At 43.3% G+C, this 19067-nt stretch overlaps 1 protein-coding gene across 2 annotated transcripts in view; it reads left to right on the forward strand.

Moving 5' to 3' along the window:
• Positions 1-19067, forward strand: part of Ptprg (protein tyrosine phosphatase receptor type G) — a 683725-nt gene that overhangs the window by 551770 nt on the left and 112888 nt on the right. For both annotated transcript variants that reach the window (XM_055599059.1, XM_055599058.1), the window contains exons 7-8: positions 3730-3887; positions 16353-16545. In XM_055599059.1, the coding sequence (XP_055455034.1) occupies positions 3730-3887; positions 16353-16545 (351 nt within the window). The remainder of the gene's footprint in view (positions 1-3729; positions 3888-16352; positions 16546-19067) is intronic.

The raw sequence follows: 19067 nt of genomic DNA on the forward strand, positions 1-19067 counted from the left end.
AGATAGATAGATAGATAGATAGATAGATAGATAGATAGATAGATAGACAGACAGACAGACAGACAGACATACAAGATAGCTAGGTAGATATATAGGAGAGTAGATAGATAGGTACATAGATAACAGAACATTCTCAATTTGGGTACATAAAACACCTAACATAAACCGACTGAGGAAGTCGCCATTGAAGCAGCCAGCTCAAGTTCCATTAGCAAGGCTCTGGCAGAACAGCATGGTCTCTTGTTTTTTTAAAAAAATGCTTTCAGGAGATATTACACTTTTACTCATTTTACAGTTTAGAGGAGTCCAAGGGAAAGAACAAATAACCACAGAAAAGTAATATCAAATGAGGTGCTCAAAGCATCTAAGACACCAACTGGAAAAGTTGAGACAGGCAGCGTGAGTTCCTACTTGAGCATCCTCTCCATGAGTGAGCTTCCTATGGCCAAACACCCCATGGCTAGACTTCCATCTTCTTTCTCCCATGGTAATGTTATAGGATAGGCAGTGATAACCTCTGTTGGAAATAGTTTCCTTTCTAGTTGTTCTCAAGATCACATTGTTTTCCTTTGGGTTGTTTTTGTCCTCCATATGACAGCCCATCTACAAACAAGAAGCCGTAGAGAACACTTGATCAACATGTGATGAAGGGGATGGCAACCCCACATTCAGAGCCAGCTTCTGAGTGAGCTTAAGCATCACTCAGCAATTTTCTAGTTGGCTTCTTTGCACCAACCAAAAACAACCTAAAGGAGAAAGAGTTCATTTCACCTACACGATTAGATCATAATTCATCATTTCAGGAAGCCAAGGCACAAACCATGGAGGAATACTGCTACTGGACTGGGTCACTCTCTGCCTCAAGCATGCTAGCTTTCTTACATACGCTGATATACCATATACACCTTGAGTATATCACAGACATGGCTATAGGTGAGTATGAGTCAGGCAATTCCTCTGTTGATATTCTTTCTTTCTGGGTGACTCTAGGTTGTACCAAGTTAGCCATAAAAACTCACGTTGCAAATTCTCAATAGAGGAATATCAAATGGCAGAGAAACACTTAAAGAAATGCTCAACATCCTTAGCCATCAGAGAGATGCAAATCAAAACAACCTTGAGATTTCACCCTACAGCCATCAGAATGTCTAAGATCAAAAACTCAAGTGACAACATGTGCTGGAGAGGATGTGGAGAAAGGGGAACCCTCCTCTATTGCTGGTGGGAATGTAAACATGTACAACCACTTTGGAAATCAATCTGGCTTTTTCTTAGAAAACTGGGAATAACACTACCTCAAGATCCAGCTATATATACCAGTCTTGGGCATATACCCAAAAGATGCCCCACAATTCAATAAGGACATTTGTTCAACTATGTTCATAGTAGCTTTATTTCTAATAACCAGAATCTGGAAACAACCTAGATGTCCCCCAACAGAGGAATGGATACAGAAATTATGGTACATTTACACAATGGAATACTTCTCAGCAATTAAAAACAAGGAAATCATGAAATTTGCAGGCAAATGGTGGGAACTAGAAGAGATCGTCCTGAGTGAGGTATCCCAGAAGCAGAAAGACACACTTATAAGTATATTCTCACTTATAAGTGGATATTAGACATATAATATAGGATAAGCATACTAAAATCTGTACACCTAAAGAAGCTAATGAAGAAGGAGGACCCTGGGTAAGATGTTCAATCGTCATTCAGAACTGCAAATGGATGGACATCAGAAGATGGAGAAAACAGGGAACAGGACAGGAGCCTACCACAGAGGAACTCTGAAAGACTACCCTGCAGGGTATCAAAGCAGAGGCTGAGACTCATAGCCAAACTTTGGGCAGAGTGCAGGGAATCTTATGAAGAAGGGGGAGATAGATAGACCTGGAGGGGACAGGAGCTCCACAAGGAGAGCAACAGAACCTAAAAATCTAGGCACAGGGGTATTTTCTGAGATTGATACTCCAACCAAGGACCATTCATGAAGATAACCTAGAACCTCTGCATAGATGAAGCCCATGGCAGCTCAGTGTCCAAGTTCCCTAGTAAATAGAACAGGGACTGTCTCTGACATGAACTCAGTGGCTGGCTCTTTGATCACCTCCCTATGAGGGGCGGGGACACAGCCTTACCAGGCCACAGAGGAAGACAATACAGCCAGTCCTGATGAGACCTGATAGACTAGGATAGAAGGGGAGGAGAACCTCCCCTATCAGTGGACTGGGACATGGACATGGGAGGAGAAGAGGCAGAGTGGGAGGGATTGGGAGGAGCCAAGGGAGGGGGGCTACAGCCGGGACACAAAGTGAATAAACTGTAATTAATTTAAAAATAAATAAAATTTAAAAATACTTTCTACAAAAACCCTCACATTGCAAAAGCAGGGCCCGGTTTTCTCTATTATACTCTCCCTGTGCATACCTCAGCAGTTTTGCACTGTGGTCCCACTGCCTAAAATGTGGCCCCACCTTCACTTTTCACCTAATTCCTTTTAGGTCCTTTGGTTGGAGCTGGGTGGTTCCTGGTGTTCAGATGCCTCGCTGCTTTTCCTAGATTAGCTTCCTAGAAGCTGTGTAACCACAGACAGATACCAACTTGCAGCATGCCCTGCTTTCTACACAGAGCTATTGTCATGGTCATTGTCTGTGCTGAAATACTGTTGCTCTTTGAGTAAGGATGCTATCTCTCCCTCCCTCCTTTTTCTCTTCCCTTCCTTCTTTTCTTTCTTCCCAACCTCTTTCCAGAGCCAGCATTTTCAAAGGCAGAGGCAGGCTGTGTCTAGCTTTCTCTTGGAACTGGATCGGCCTTGAATAATGCTACTTTTGTCATTCTTATGACGAGAGATCTGACTTCCTAAGGAGAAAGTGTTTCCTACAGCTCACAATTTGAGGGTACAGTCCATTAGATTAGGGAAGGCAATCCAGTGGGAGCTGCTAGCAGCTGAGCAAATGGGGGTCATGAGATCGCTTGCTCATGTCTTCTCTCTAGATGGAAGACTAGAAAACAGGGGTGGGAGAGATGCCAACATTCAGCTGGTTTTCTTAATTTTCCCCTTTTGTTATTCAGCCCTGAAGTCCAGCCCATGTAATGGGGCCACCAACCCACATTCTGGTAGGTAGGCTTTTCCCTGCCCTCTGGAAGCCTCTCTGGAAGCAACCTCAGAGACACACCCGCAGGTGTGCTGCAGGTGTCTCTTAAGCCAGTCAGGTTGACTGTGGAAACTAACCAGCAAGCCTCCCCTGAAGTCATAATGAAGAGTATGGCTTATTTTCAAACTAATGATCATATTAGCTCACTGGTGGTTTTATGAAGTTTCTTGTTTATTTGTTTATCTGTTTGTTAGAGCAATTGTCTCCTTTTGTTTCAAGTTTTCTCTACTGGTTATCAGGTGCTAGATAGAGAAGGCCTCTGTGGTAAATCAAGCAAGACCGGGAGGATTTTTTTATAAACAGGACTTGTCAGTCTTTACTATGCCAGAAAGTTTCAGTTCCTGGGAAGTGCGGAGGGACTGCCCTGCTGAAACTTGCTGGTTGGGAGCCTTGTCTGTTGAAATTCCTCCTTTATTAGTGTCTCTTCACCACAACCTGGACTTGCCTTGTTTTCGGAGGCCCTCCTGCCACCAGATGGCAGCGCACCTGAGGGAACCAGACTGGGGTTTGGGCAGTGTGCCTGAGGCATGATGTGACATCATATGGTGGTCTTCTCATGTCTCTCTCCAAACAGAGAAGGAGACTTTCCTGGATCCTTTTGTCCTCCGAGACCTCCTGCCTGCATCCCTGGGGAGCTACTACCGCTACACAGGCTCCTTGACTACCCCGCCATGTAGTGAAATCGTGGAGTGGATTGTCTTCCGGAGGCCGGTTCCTATTTCCTACCACCAGGTAAGCAGTCTGCCTGCTCCCATTTGTGGTTTTCATCTTGCCTAGGTTTTTCTTGAATATTTACTGTGACTAGTATGGGGTTTTGTTTAATTCTATGGGTTTTTTTTCTCATTAATTAATTTATTCGCTTTACATCTTTACTGAAGCCAGGGCCCTTCTTCCAGTCCCACCCTCCCACCCTTTTACCTCACACTTCCACCCTCTTCCCCCACACTCCCTTCCCCTTCTCAGTAAAGGGGATCCCCCCCATGCCAATCCACCCCAACACGTCAAGATCCATCAGGACTAAACATATTCTTTTCTACTGAGGTCAGGCATAGCAGCCCAGCTAGGAAAAAATGTTCTAAAAGCTGGTAACAGAGTCTGTGTCAGAGACAGCCCCCACTCCAATTGCTAAGGGACCCACAAGAAGACCACACTGTCCATCAACTACATATGTGTAGACGGCCTAGGTCCAGTCCATGCATGCTCTTTGGCTGGTGATTCAGTCTCTGTGAATCCCATTGACCTAGTTTTGTTGACTCTGTATGTCTTCCTGTGGAGTTTTTGTCCCATTACAGTTCCTCTATCCTTCTCACAAGTTTTCCACATGATTCCCCAAGCTCCACCTACTGTTTGGTCATGTGTCTCAGCCTCTGTTTCCATCCTCTGCTGTGTGGAGCCTCTCAGAGGACAGTTATGGTAGGCTCCTGTCTGCAAGCATAGCAGCGCATCATTAATAGTGTCAGGGGTTGGCTCTCTCCCATGCAGTGGGTCTCTGGTTGGGCCCGTTGTTGCTTGGCCATTTTCTCAGGCTCTGCTCCATCTTTATCCCAACACATCTTGTAGGCAGGGTAAGTTTTGGGTAGAGTGTTTTGTGGGGTGGGTTGGTGTCCCCCTACTCCACTGGAAGTCAATTCTCTGCTTTGTTTTTTTTTTTTTATATTGATTTCTATAGTCTATCCAACATACAGTTTTAAAGCCAAGAATAGTAGAATATAAAATACCGTTTCTCAATGTTATCCTCTGGGCATTGAATAGCCAATGCAATCCGGGTCCCATAGCAGCCATGTCTTCAGGCAGTGTGCTAGCATAGACTAGGCCTGTCAGCAGTCAGTCATAGATCCAGGAGAGGTTTACAGGGCCCTCCACACCTCTACTGAACTACCGGTTGCTGCTGGATTCTGGAGAAGGGCATTGTATTCAGCTGTGTACCCACAAAGGAGCCCACCAGACTCAATGGACAGTTCCAAACCCATGGTCGCACAGGTAGTACTGGTTAAACTCAGTGGCTCTTAAGTAAGTAGGTAGAAAAATATGAATGTGGGAAGGGAACCTATAGGGATATAAATGATAGTAGAGAGGGCACAGGGCTACAGTACTCAGAATCCACATTGTACCTATATGAAACTGTCAAAGAACAAATTCTGTAAAAGTGGTGTGAACAATAAGCGTTAGACCTGAAGAATATTTTTCAGATGAAGGTTAACTAACTGAGTGCAGACATGAAATGAGGTATTGTTTGGGATTTGGTCTTGAGGAAATAATAGTTAGTCCACAATAGTAGCTTGTATCAGATGCATGTGTGTTATTCCTGCATAGTTTTCATTCATTGTCTTGGAAGGATGGTATTATTTACACCCTTATTTTATGGTGGACATAAAGAGACATTTGAGGATAAGTGACTTCCAGGATCACATAGCTGGTGACGAAGCCACGGTGTCTATTCTTAGGATCATACTCTGAGTCTTCAGCCTACAGCAGTTGAGAAAATAGATCCTTACGCATAAATGGGACAAAATGAATCACTGACTGAGTTCTCTGGCCCTCACTTTTTCTGCACTTCAGAATGTCTAAACAGATCAGCCTAAAGGAGGAAAGTTTTATTTGTGCTCAGTTTTGGTCTGTGATTGGCTGGATGCACTGCTCTGGTCCTGGGAAACTCCTTACCTCATCATAATCAGCAAGCAAGAGATAGCAAGAGCAAGTGGGAACAGGGCATCAAAGGTGCATCACTGTGACTTCACCTGCGGCTTAAGCCTCTGGAGAAGTTGACATCTACATTACCCTATCACCCGTTTCTCAGTAGGGCCACCACCTAGGACATGGTACATGCATGCCTTCTGGGGCCCCTGAACATCTAAGGCAACCAAGCTGCTTCTGAATGGTTCCTTACATGTGTCAATTGTAGCAGTGATGCAAAAGCATTGAGAGATGGGTGGTGCCCTGCTGTGGCACAAAACAGGGCCTCAGAGTGTGGAGAGAAACATTGGATACCAGGGGCTACACACAGTTGTCATCATCTGATCCCAAACCACGTGTTTCTGACCCACTGCTGCACTGCTTTCTCCTGGTTTTGATCTGAGATGATCTCCCTGGAAGGTGGGATTCAGGCCAAGCAGTTAATCACAGGGAGAAGCTGGTAAAATGAGACAGGGGGTTGGCAAGCTGGCTGAGGAGAGGGAGCCACCAGTGGAGTTAGGGCACCTAAACCACCTCATAAGCATTGACAGAATGAAGAGGGGACTTTTTGGAAAGTGCATGTTCTTGGTCAAAAGTTCAACCCAGAGCTGCTTAACATAGTTAAGCAGGGAAAACAGCTTGCAGCCACACCTAATGATGTGAGATCAATCCCCAGGGTCTATGTGATGAAAGGAGAGAACCAACTCCCACACATTGTTCTCTGACTTCCACATGTATGGCCTTCCAAAATAAATATGTAATTTTTTTTTTTTTTTAAATTAAGACTTCACCTTCAATTGGACTCATCGTAAGGTCCTTATGTGTAGTGCTGGGAACAATGGCTAGGATAGAAGGAGGTGGTGTGGAGCTACTAACTGGGACTATCTGAAATGAAGGGTTCCTGTGAGACTCTCTTATTCACATGGCCTCTTTCCTACACAGCCAAACTTCCGGTTGTGGGATGCAGTGAGACAGAGAGAAGCAGAAAATTCTAGAGTGATGTGATATTACCAGTATTTCACTAAGAAAACAGGTAGTAAGGTTTTGATCTTGAGGGATGGTCCAGAGATTTTCCTAAAGCAAGACAGAGGGTAGAGAAAAGGGTGTGGAAGAAGGGTCAGATGGCACTCTGCTTAGGCTTTTTTTTTTTTTTTTTTTTTTTTTTTTTTTGGCTATAACAAACAGAGATGAACACTTCAGTATGTCCAAACAGTATATTTGGAGAAGCAATAGTCAGTGTGAGGTGACACTCTGTGAGCCTTCCTACACAAGACTGACTTCTAACTAGACGGTGAAACCTGGGGTTCCATCTGCCTTGCCTCCAGAGGGCTCATCAGTCAAGGAGCTTCTGACATGGCTTTGGAACTGATCCTGTACTTTGGCAGAACTCGACCCCCTGCTTGTTTGGTCTTGGTTCCATAGCCCACTGTGGTTATATTAGTCCTGGTTGACCTTTAAGGTTAAACCAGCAATAGCTGGCTAAAGTCAAGTCTTCCATCAAAAAAGGTTTCCTGAAGATGTTTCTGAGAACTCAGCCAGCCAAAGTCTGCCCTTGAGTCCCATGACCATTTTTAAGTAAGTCAGAGAAGGTGCTGGGTAGTGTCCCAAAGCATTCAATGTTGACCTTTCTTGGGTTACATGGAGCAGGAGCTGTACAAGGAGATGGGACAGGACAACCCTTTATCCTCCAGGTGAAGGTAGGTGGCGTGATGTGAGGCTGACCTCGGTTTTTCTGCCGTTAGCAACCATTTTTCTTTGAAGATGTTTTTCTTTTGAATCTGTACTATGACAGAAAAGGAAGGACTAGCAATTTGGTTCCTGAACGGGATCTGCCAGCTGTGAGGAGAAAATGAAATAGAGATGAGTTTTCTTCCTAATTATGAAGCCAACATTGTTTTGTTTTTAAAGAAATCAGTCCAAATATTTATTTCTCTAGGGTTGAGGAAAGAGTCTAGTTGATTTTTAAAGGGTTCTTTTTGTTACTTAAGATAAATGCTTCTGTCTTCGAATATTTAAATGCTTGAGCTATTTAAGCATTTGCCCACTTTTTTGGGTAGGGTTTCTAGTGTAGTGAAAGGTGACAATTGGCCAGCTGAAGGGTCTGAAGACCATCAACATATACCAGGTTGTTTTGGCAGCTAAAAATACCAGATAGGTTCAAACAAAACACACACTTTTGGGGGAGTGGACGTCTGCAGAAGTGTTTGTGAATCTGAAGCATTTTGACATTTGGAAACTGGTGCTTTTAGAAGGTGTTTTGTTCACATCTTTGTGCTTGTCAGAGTCTAGAACAAGGATGTGCAAGGAGAAGAATGCAGGTGTTTGCTTTGCCTTCCCTTGAAGAGACCGTATTACAAAGAAACAAAGAAAGAAATTGTACTTGATTTCCAATTTAATACCTATTGCCTGCAGATAATGCTGCACTTTTATCAGACCCTTCACCCTGCATCCCTCCCAGGGGAGGAAAGCAGCTCCTTGTCCCTGTGGCTGCACTGGCTCCTTGCTGGCCAGCTCTGCGGAAGCCACAGCTGCATCCCTCACCCCCGTCCCCCCACTCCCCCACCCCCCCACCCCCAGAATGGAAAGTGTCAGCCATCCAAGTGTTCTTGCTTTGAAGCTTCCTACTCTGTCACTGCCACTCTTCTTTCTGAAGCTAGCACAGAACACTCATTTCAGGGAGCTGGGGGCCAATTTGGAAATGCCAAGTAGTTAGGAATTCCGTATCAGAAAGGAAAGAGCCATGCATTTTAAATCCTGTTCCCCTATTTCTCAGAAGCACCCCCCCAATCTTTTCTCTCATCAATGTGGGCTCCTGCAAGCCTTGAGCAAGTGCATGTGTATTCTTCCTAAGATGTGATGCTCAGCCCAGAAGGTAGGCGCTTTGAAGGTTTACCGAGCACAGGACCAATTCCCTAAGTTTCCCCTTGTTTTCTCTGTGATTCCCCATGGGCATTCTAAACAGATCTTCGCCAACGAACTCAGTAGATCCTAATACGGTGTTTTCTGATGTAGTGTAGATACCTAGGTTGCCCAGTAGCCAGTGTGGTTTATGCGACCGCACTATTCATCCATTGTAAATACCAGGCAAAATCATGGCACTGGAAAGAAATGTGATTCAACAGTAAAAGCTCTTTCTCCCTAACTCTCCGGACCAAAGTTTGGATCCCTGGATAGCCATAAAAATGCTAGGTGCAGTTGCCTGCTTGTAATCACCAACCTTGGAAGGCTGAAACAGGAGGTCTCCAGAGCAATCTGGTTCTCAACATAGCCATCCTGGGGAACATGGAGTTTGATTGAGAGAAATTGCCCTGATGAATGAGGTGGAAAAGAAATGGGGAATGATTGATCTCTGACATCAACCTCAGGCTTCCAAGTGTGTGTGTGTGTGTGTGTGTGTGTGTGTGTGTGTGTGTGCATGTTATACACACAAGGGGGGAATAAGTAAGGGAGACAAAACGGGAAATGAAATGATGGCATCTGCTTGTCATCCAAACAAAATAATGACATTGTAGTCTGGGTCTGGGAGTTTCAAGGACTAGGCCTAGTGCTTGGAGTCAGCTGTCTTTCTTTAAGCTTTCATACATGTATATATTGTACGTTGAGCACTTTTCTATTCTTGAGCCAAACGTGCTAGAATTCACTTCATTCTACAGCAGAGTTTACAAGTGATGTTTCTTTGCCCATTGTCACCACCGGCCTGGCTCCTCCTGTAGGTTAAAGTGATGGCATGGCCTGTGGTTTTCTCCAGCATGATTTTGTTTTAATAGCTGAATTTTACGTGGGTGGGTATTCTGCATACGCGTATGTCTTTGTGCTACATGAGCATGATTTCTGGTACCTAAGAAAGCCAGAAGATGGCATTGAATCCCCCGGAACTGGAGTAATAGACTGAGCTACAGTGTGGGGGCTTGGAGTTACACCCAGGCCTTCTGCAAAAGCAGAGCATTCTTAACCACTGAGCCATCTCACCAACCACAAGTGTAACTTTCGGGTATGGTCTCTACTTTGCAGTAATATACAGATTTATGCAAAAAATCATAGTATGTCGTAATTAGTCTACTTCAGATGTTTGGCATTTGCTGTTGTTTTTTATCGGTGAGATAGGATAGAAAGGAAAGGTTTATCTGCCTTGCCCTTTTTGATTGCTGTTCCATCTGTCAGAATGAATAGACTGTGTCTTTGGATTTAAGAGCTTGTGCTTTAGAGGCAAACTGCCTTCACACTGAGTTCTGTTCCTAGCTCCATTTCTCAGATAAGTTTCTCTACTTTGTGCCCCTGTTTTCCTCTCTGTAAGAAGGTGAAGATAAAAACATAATAAAGGTAAAGTGTCCAGACCTGTGCTTGACAGGAGAGGAAGCAGATTGAGCATAGTTAATGGCCTTCCTGTCTTGTTTATTAATTGATCCTATACACAAAGGACAGCCCAGCCCCATAGAAGTAAAGCAAGCCATGTATCTTGTTTAATTCTATAGTGGACACATTAAAAAAAATACAAATAAAAACAGAAAATTAATTTTCACAGAGTTTAACCCAGTAATGTAAAATACTATTACGGTGTGTGTTGGCCAAGGGAAGAGCATGTGCAGCCCTGGCTGCTGTGGTGTGGAAACAGGACAACCAGTGTGGGAGCTCTCCAGGAAGGTCCTTTCCAACACCATGTGGTGTACAGTGCCTGTGCAGAGAGAGAAGTTCTAAACTGTGGGATGAAGAGTCCATCATTACTCCAAAAGACAGTGCTTTCCTTGTTAATTATCTGAAGGCGTTTTCTTTATGTAGAAGGCCTTTCTATAATTGCTTTGCTGTAAGTGTCCGAGCCGCAGGCAGGACACGGCCTTGCATGTAGCTAGCGAGTCTCAGATTTCGTTTTATGCAGCTGTGGTTCAGAAGTACAACCTGAGACACTCAGGGCTATTGGGCATTTAATATTCCATTGTCGCTGTCTGTTCTGCAGTGATGCAACAAACGGCTCACCCTGGTCTCCCTGAAAGGTACAGTAAAACTGAAGTGTTCCCAGGACATTAGATGAAACCTGTTCATTCCTAATGCTGTTCCCTGGGATTTGGCTGTGTTAAACCATGGACTCTGGTTGTTTTGAATTGCTTTTGTATACCTACCCCTTAAAATACTTCCTCATATTAGTGTTTAATGGCTGCTAATTTTATTACTTTCTATTTTCACTAATCTCTCCCCTTCAGCCTCAGTGGTCCACTGCCCCCCCCCCAATCTTCTGGACCAAGAGCCCTGGCTGCACACACATGGAATGAATAGATTTCCACTTTCCTTTGATTCAAACTGACAGATTAAAAACTAATTATTCTCTGAAATACTTTTATAATAAAAACGAAGTTGAAATGATTTATATACACTTCCAGCCAACACATTTGCAATTCAAGGTTAAAATTGTTCTTGTAACAGCACCAGTTAAAATGCAATTACAGCTCCCCAAGCAGGGATAAAAGAAAGAAGTATTTTACACACTCACTTCAAAAGTTAAAAAGTCAATTTGATATTATAGAAATAAAAACTTTCATTTATTTTTACTAAATGATAAAGACTTTATTACTTACCTTAAAGTTAAGATAAATCCAAATGTGTTCATCACTTCCTTCCAGAAAAGGCTCAGGTAAATTGAAGTGAGGGCTCTGAGACGTGGAGAGCATTTTTCCCTTTTGGCTACCATCTTGTTCATGCCATCCAGTTGGCCATAGGTGGTCTTTTTTCAGAACACATAAGAGGACAAGTAGGTGCTATTGGGTCCCCTGCCTTGATTGGCCTTGGACTATGCCAGAGACTTATTCTCACCACATTGGGTTCCTCCACTACTGGCTTTCATTTCATGCCGTGGGCCTATTGACATGATGTGGTTGAGAGAAACTGAGTCCCACAGACTTGGGTTTCCAGTTCTCACTTCACCGTTTGTGACTTTAGACAAGTTATGTAACGTCTCAACAACCAGTTTCCCTATTGGTCTCAGTAACTCGCAACTACTAGCGGTAACAACCCTACAGAGCCTCTCTGCTGACTAACTAGCAAAGTATGCCCTACTTTTTGTATGGTGCTTTGCGGTTCATGAGAGCTTAGTAAGTCTTAGCTGCTGGTGTCAGTGTTTGTCTTACTTACTGTTCTATTGTAATGAAGAAACACCATGACCAAGGCAACTTACAGGTTTTGAAAAACCATTTAATTGGTGGTTTGCTTACAGTTTCCCAGACTTAGTCCATGATCATCAAGGCGGGGGGCATGGCAACAGGCAGACAGGCATGATGCTGAAGCATTAGCTGAGGGCTTTCCTCTTATTCACTAGCCTGAGGCAGAGAGAGACACTGAGTCATGCTGTGGGCCTGTTGAATGTGACGTGAGAAAAACTGACATTGGCAACTGAAGCCTCAAAGTCCACCTCAAATGATGCAACTCCTCTAACAAGGTCATACCTTCTAACCCTTCTCAAGTAGTCTACCAACTGGGAACCAAACATTCAAACATGAGCTTATGGGACCATTCTTATTCAAACCACCACAATATCATAGTAATATATTATTGCTATTATTTTTAAACTAAAAGTGAGTTTGAAAACAGTGTTTTTAGATTTTAGTAAACTACTTAGTATAAAGTACGTTAGATATAATAAGTAATAAAGAATAAGAAAAGAACAGATATGCCATGTTTCATTGCTGTAATCATAGACTAGTCTTCAGTAGCCACAGTCCTCATAAAGTGAAGATGATTGTAATGATAATAATACTTACTGAACATATTCCTTGGTCAGAAGCTATTCCAAACACTTTATAAATAGAAACGCATTAAATCATTAGAAAAGCCACACGAGGTAGGTAGCATTGTCATCTCTGTTGTACTGTAAGGACTCAGGAGTACAGAATGCTCAGAGCAGGAAGACAGCTCATTCAGTGGAATGCTTGAAAGATGAGGACTTGAGACTGGATCCCACAGTAACCTCTCAAGAAGCACAGGCCTGCAGTCCCAGTCCTGGGCAGGCAGAGACGGGATCGCTGAGCACTATCTGCCAGCCAGGCTATCAGAATTGGTGACCTCCATGTTTTAGAGATGCTTCCTCAAAAAAGAAAGTAGAGGGTGATCCAAGAAGGTTCCCGGCCTCTACATTTGCCTGCATGCAGACAGACATGCATGCATATACATTTATATATACGTATAATACACATACAAAAGGAAGCATAAGTAACATAGCCATGACCTTTGTCAAGTAGGCTCTGAAAACAGAAGTTTGGGCTCAAGCATTAAAAGAGGGAACTCTGAAGATGGAAAATAAGGCACAGGCCAGATCACTAGCACCCCCTCCCACTTCAATTAAGAGTGGGAGATTGAGGTGTAAGGAACCAGAGATGCAGCATGATCCAGTGTACAGCTGTTTTATTGACCGTTTAGTTTTAGTATATGTGTGAAGTGTTTTGCCTGCGTATGTGTATTTGTACTACACGAATGCCTGGTGTTTATGGAGGCCAGAAGAAGATGTGGGTCCTATCGAACTCTGTTGTAAATGGTTGTAAGCTTGCATGTGGGTGCTGAGATCCCAACCTGAGTCTTCTGAAAGGGTAGAAAGTGTCATATCTGCTGAGTCATCTCTGTAGAGCCCCAGTGTACAATTCAAAAGGATCACCGTGGCACTTCTAACCAGATCTGAAATGTTCCAGAAATGTTGATGTTTCAATCATCAAATGTGTGCTGGTCAGAGGCCCAGAGAGGCCTGTCTGTGTGGTCAGCCCTGTGGCTCTGGTGTTACAGAGACTGTCATGTCATGCAGCTCCTTCTCCTCTGGGCTTTTGGCTTTCCCTGGACTACCTAAAATATATGTGGAGGATGGGTCAATAGAGTTCTGGGCCAGGTGATTTATTTCTGTCCTGGCCAAGTGAAGCATGCAGACTTTTTCTCCATCCAAGAATTAGGGAGGTTTCCACTGTGTCACCAACTCTGGCCATTACCAAAAGGGTGGGCCACTGGCAATTTCCATTCCTTTTAGAGGAATGACAGCATTTAGTGAATGCTGCCAACCTACTTGAAGGCATTTGATAAGCCTGCTAAGGCTGTCCTCTTGCATGAACCCTTTTGTGTGACTGTCAAGCAAAGCTATGATCCAGTTGACAATATAATATCATTCAGGTCATCAGTTCACTCAAAGCCATCACATCCTTCCTTCAAAGTCTGCCAGGCGAGTTGAGTTAATGACAGGGAGGCATCTTGAGCTTTTAAGCCATAGCATGTCATTAAGCTGTAAGAGCAATTTCAACGGAGGCACTTTTGTATTTAATTCACAACCTGCCTCTTTTTACAGTTATGCGACTAATTCTTTCCTGAGGCTCCAGAAGAAAACTTTTTAGAACTAAGCGCTGGCCAAAAAAGAAGCACATATTCTAGAGAATAAGCAAGGCGTGGTGCTGTGTAGCTGAAAGTATTTTAACTTCTCTTTTGGCTTCTCAAAGCTTAATGCTTTTCCGGACAGACTACTGTCTCTCCCAGACTTCCTGTCTGACTTGTATGTGAGAGCCGAGCCCAGTCCATTTTTTTTAAACACCCAGAATGTGAAGAGACCAACCCTTTATTCAACTCTTATCTCTCTGGCTTTAATTTAAGCTGTGTTCCTTTTATTTGACCTTCTCTGGACGTGGAGAGGAGCTGGTCAGCATCTTCTGCATCTAAGGGTCCTTATTGAAATTGTGCCTCACTCAGTCTTTCAGGCTGAACAATTCTACTTCCTATGGTTTTTCCTCCCAGGGTTTATTCTCCAATATTTTTACCATTTGGATTAGTCTTTAGCTAGACTGTCTCCAGAGGGTCTTTGTTAATTCCTTTCATAAAATTTTAGGAAGTCATTTCCTCTGAGAAAATCAGAAATGTGTGTGTGTGTGTGTGTGTGTGCATATTTGTGTGTGTGTGTGTGTGTGTGTACCTGATTTTGGTCATCCTGTCAAGCTAGTGGCATCATTGGACTGGGTTTTGTTTTTTTTTTTTTTTTTTTTTTGAGGCCCTTTAATTGTTTACAGCTTAGTGGCTCACATCTGCACACAATAGCGTGAAAGTCTTCACTTGGCTGAAATCTTTCTAGGAATGCCTAGATGCCACTTTCTCATGCAATGGAAGGGAGCCTCTAGTTCCTCAGCAGCTGGTCATTTTCTGAGTTGTTCACTGAGTTAAGAGTGTTAGGGCCAGCTTGCAGATGACCCCCAACTCAGAGTTTACAAAAACCTGGGTAGCATTAATAATATTTATCTATCTATCTATCTATCTATCTATCTATTTATTTATTTATTAAACAAGTGTGGATGCTTTGCTCGCATGTGTCAGCATAGCATGTGCACACAGGACCTGCAGAGTTCAGATCCCCTGAAACTGGAATTACATGTAGCTGTTAGCTGACCTGTGGGTACTAGGAATTGAACCAAATGACAGAGCCCATAATAATTAAAAAAAAAAAAAAAAACTTTACATACTAGTATTGATGGCCAGCCACATGGCTCTCTGAACCTGCAACAGCTTCTAGCACTCTGCTTATCTTTTCTTTTCTTTAGTGACAGGATTATCTTTGTAGTCTGATGAGAGCAGTTGTGACAGCCAGTCAATGCTCTATCCTTCCACACAGAAGAATGACCTTTCTTAATGATAAAATGCTGAGGGCTACAAAGACGCCCTCTTGATGGTCAGGATATGATTGTGGGATGCTGATTTTTTTTTTCCCTTTGCTTTTGTTAAAAAGTTCCATCAGTGTTCTTGTGGAAGATGTGTCTTCATAGTGATCATGACAAGACCCGATATTTGTTAAACTCCTGTTGTGTTCTGGATGAACCATATAGATTTCATCTTTTCAGGAACCCTAGAAAATAGATCATATATTTATAAGCATGTCACTGATAAGGAAGCTTGAGTTTTTAGAGAGCTTGAGTCATTCGTCTGTGACTAGCCATCTGGTAAATTTAGAACTGGGCAATTGAACTTACCACACATTTAGCTTTGAACATCTTCATGACTTGGCTGCATTTGTAGAATGTCTACAGAATCTGTTAATAAGAATTAAATTACTACTATTTCTTAAGCTATTGGTGTATATTTTGGAGTGTTCTGTTCTCAATCCTGTTGATTTACCTTGTCAAGTAAACACTATTATGATTACCACCATTTTATAAAGGAGAATGAAGGCTCAGAGCTGTTAAGCAACTTGCTTGAAGACACGGGCAGTGTGCCCAGGACCTCTAGTGCATACCTAGGCAGATTATAGCCAGGACTCACCGTAAGTCTGTGATCTCCCCCACAGTACTAAAGGGGTTGCTGGAGAAATCTGCAGAGAGCACTGGGTCTGAGAACCCTCAAATAAGAACAGCTCATTAGTGGTCAGGACAGAGAGCGCAGCCACGGATGCTGGTTCCCCAAGGTAGCCTGCTGCCAGGTACTTGGGTCAGCTTTGGCCTGCTCACTTCCACTCTGATCACCCCATATTTTTTGGATAACATAGCTTTACTAATTGACTTTTCCATCTCCTCTCTTTGGTTCTTCGTTCAGCTTGAAGCTTTTTATTCCATCTTCACCACGGAGCAGCAAGACCATGTCAAGTCAGTGGAGTATCTGAGAAATAACTTCCGACCACAGCAGGCGCTGAATGACAGGGTGGTGTCAAAGTCTGCTGTCCGAGATGCCTGGAACCATGACCTCGCAGACTTCTTAGACAACCCACTAGGGACAGAAGCCTCTAAAGGTAAATTTTGATTGAGTACTCCAGCCCGGGGAAGAAAGGTTTCTCATCTTAAATGATTTTAAATTACAAAGGGAATGAAGACATGAATGTGATCCTTAGCACCCACATGAAAGTCAGGCTAAGTAGCATATGCAACTATAACCTAGTCTTGAGCATAGATTTGGCTGTGGAGACATATAGAATGCCCAGAGCTCAGCAACCAGCCAGTGTTCCAAATCAGCAAGCTCAAGGTTCAGTTACAGAGCCTGTTTCAAAAATTTAGAGAAAAGTTGAGGGAGACACCTGTTGTCAACCTCTACACACACATACAAACACACACACATACCAGTTCAAAGTCAGCCAAGAATCGGGACTTGGCATTAAGAACATAAGTTCTCTGCTGATTTGTCTGGACAATAAATAGGAATGAGCTATGAATAAGTTTGGTTAGAGCTATTTAAAATTGCCCTTTTGACTAGCAGGGATAGATCAGCCATTCTCTATTTTTATTTTGTAATTCCAAACTAATTAGCAATGTCTAAATGAAACATTTTAAAATCAAACTCTTATCTTACATGTGTGTTTCAGTTGTCTGGTTTTTTTGTTTGTTTTGTTTTTTGAGGCAGTGTCTCATGTAGTCCAGGCTGGCCTCATGTTTGTAGTGCAGGCAGAGATGACCTTGAACTCCTGACCTTCCTGTCTCTGCCTCCTAAGGGCTGAGATTCTAAGCATGTGCCACCGTGCCCTTCAGTTTATGCAGTTCTCAAGATGGAGCCCATGGATTTGTGCATGTTAGGTCGAAGCTCGCCACCAGCTCAGCCACGTCCCCAGTCCTGTCCTGCCTATTAGGCATTTCTCTGTTGAAATCAAGAGATTTCCCTGAACTGAAACACCAGCATCTTTGAAGTATTCTCAGCGTGCAGCATTCCTCCTCACTCCTTACTAAGCAAGGGGTGCAGCCTGGCTTTGAACGCCTCCCAGAAAGCACTAGCTTCTTAAACCATTGCAGAGTTCATTCTAGTACCTGACGAGTATGTGAGCCTCACTTGCTGGCACCTTACTTATATTTCTGCTTTCCTATGTGAAATGAACTTGAGTTCCTCTCCCAGGAACCTTCCTTTTCCCCCCTGTCTTATTATAATTGTGACTTGCTTCTTAGGAAACACATGGAGAAATATGTCTGCTCAAAGCCCTAGTCCTGGGGGGAGAAGCAACAGAAATGTTTGCTTGCTCTGATAACATGGCTGTTTCCCACTGAATGTCCTCCTCCTTTGGAGTTGTGTGTTTGGGTGGCATAAGAAGTGCTTTAGCGACAAGAAAAGTAGGCTGTGCTCTCTCATCACACTACTTGTGTGATAGGTGGCATGGGGAGTTTGTTCCAAGAATGTCCCTATCCCCATTCTTAGCACATGAGCTTTGCAGGTCCAGAAGCATGAGATTATAGTCCGCACACACCTGTACTTGGATTACAGCAATACGCCTGTTTTCCATGCTCCTAAACAAAAAACAGAGCTGAAGGAAGGATAGCCAGAAAGGTAAGGATGTAGCCTGTGGTAGAACTTATGTAACAGCAAAACAAAGCCCTGAGTTCAGTCCTTGGCACAGATTTATGAAGTTGGGAGCAGGAACAAGTAGGGTGTGACTCTTGTCTGTCAGTGGTTTTATATAACACCGATCTGGCCAGGTGTTCTCACAATTTCCTATCAGTAGTAGGACAACGAAGATGCTCATGAACCTTTGAGATGCCTGGGGCTGAGTTGCTATTAAAAAAAAAAAAAAATTCTCACTTGGTCTAACTTTCTAAGCTTAGCTAAAAATAACTGAACTCCAAGGCTTTTCCCCAAGAGAACTTTGAAAAAGGAGGACTCTTCAGGGTTCACTCTTCATGAGCAGTCTGTGCAGAGGTCATACAAGGGATATGAAATCTGGATCAAGAGGAACATACAATCTGCTAACTCAGAAAGGCTGAGAACAGTCACAAAGCTCTGGAAACTGTGCTGAGTGTATGAGTGAGTGATAGACAGACAATGCAGAGAGATTGAGTGGCATCTGTCATCTAGGAAAATTAGATGGTGGTGGACTCGTTCCATTTATGTGTCAAAATGGACAAGGTCCTCCATGGAATGTGGCCCAAGCCTTAAGTGTAGAATGTGGACAGTTGGCTCTTCACATTCTCCAAAGCTTATTGCAAATATCATGTCCATTGTTAACTCTTGCAGTGTGTAAATATTGAAAGGATTTTGATGTTTTTAGAGGGGGCCTAGGGAGAGAAGAAATGGGAGTGGGAGAGGAGGAGGTAGGAAGATCTGCAGTTCTCTTTAAATTTTTAGCATTATAGAAGAGTGAAATCATTCTCTTCCTCATATGAGTGTGTGATGATTAGCCTGTACAGAACACTTGTCATAGGCAGGAGTCTGAGTCCATAAGGACATAAGGATCTGTTGGAACTTACAGATCCTTGTATCAGAGATCAAAGCCCTGGGCCTGGGACTCAGGACAGCAGTGTATAGGGAGACTGTTTACTAAGGAAGAAAAAGGCACTG

This window comes from Psammomys obesus, unplaced genomic scaffold (assembly GCF_907164565.1).
Source record: "Psammomys obesus unplaced genomic scaffold, mPsaObe1.curated_primary_1811, whole genome shotgun sequence".
In the NCBI taxonomy this organism is placed as follows: domain Eukaryota; kingdom Metazoa; phylum Chordata; class Mammalia; order Rodentia; family Muridae; genus Psammomys; species Psammomys obesus.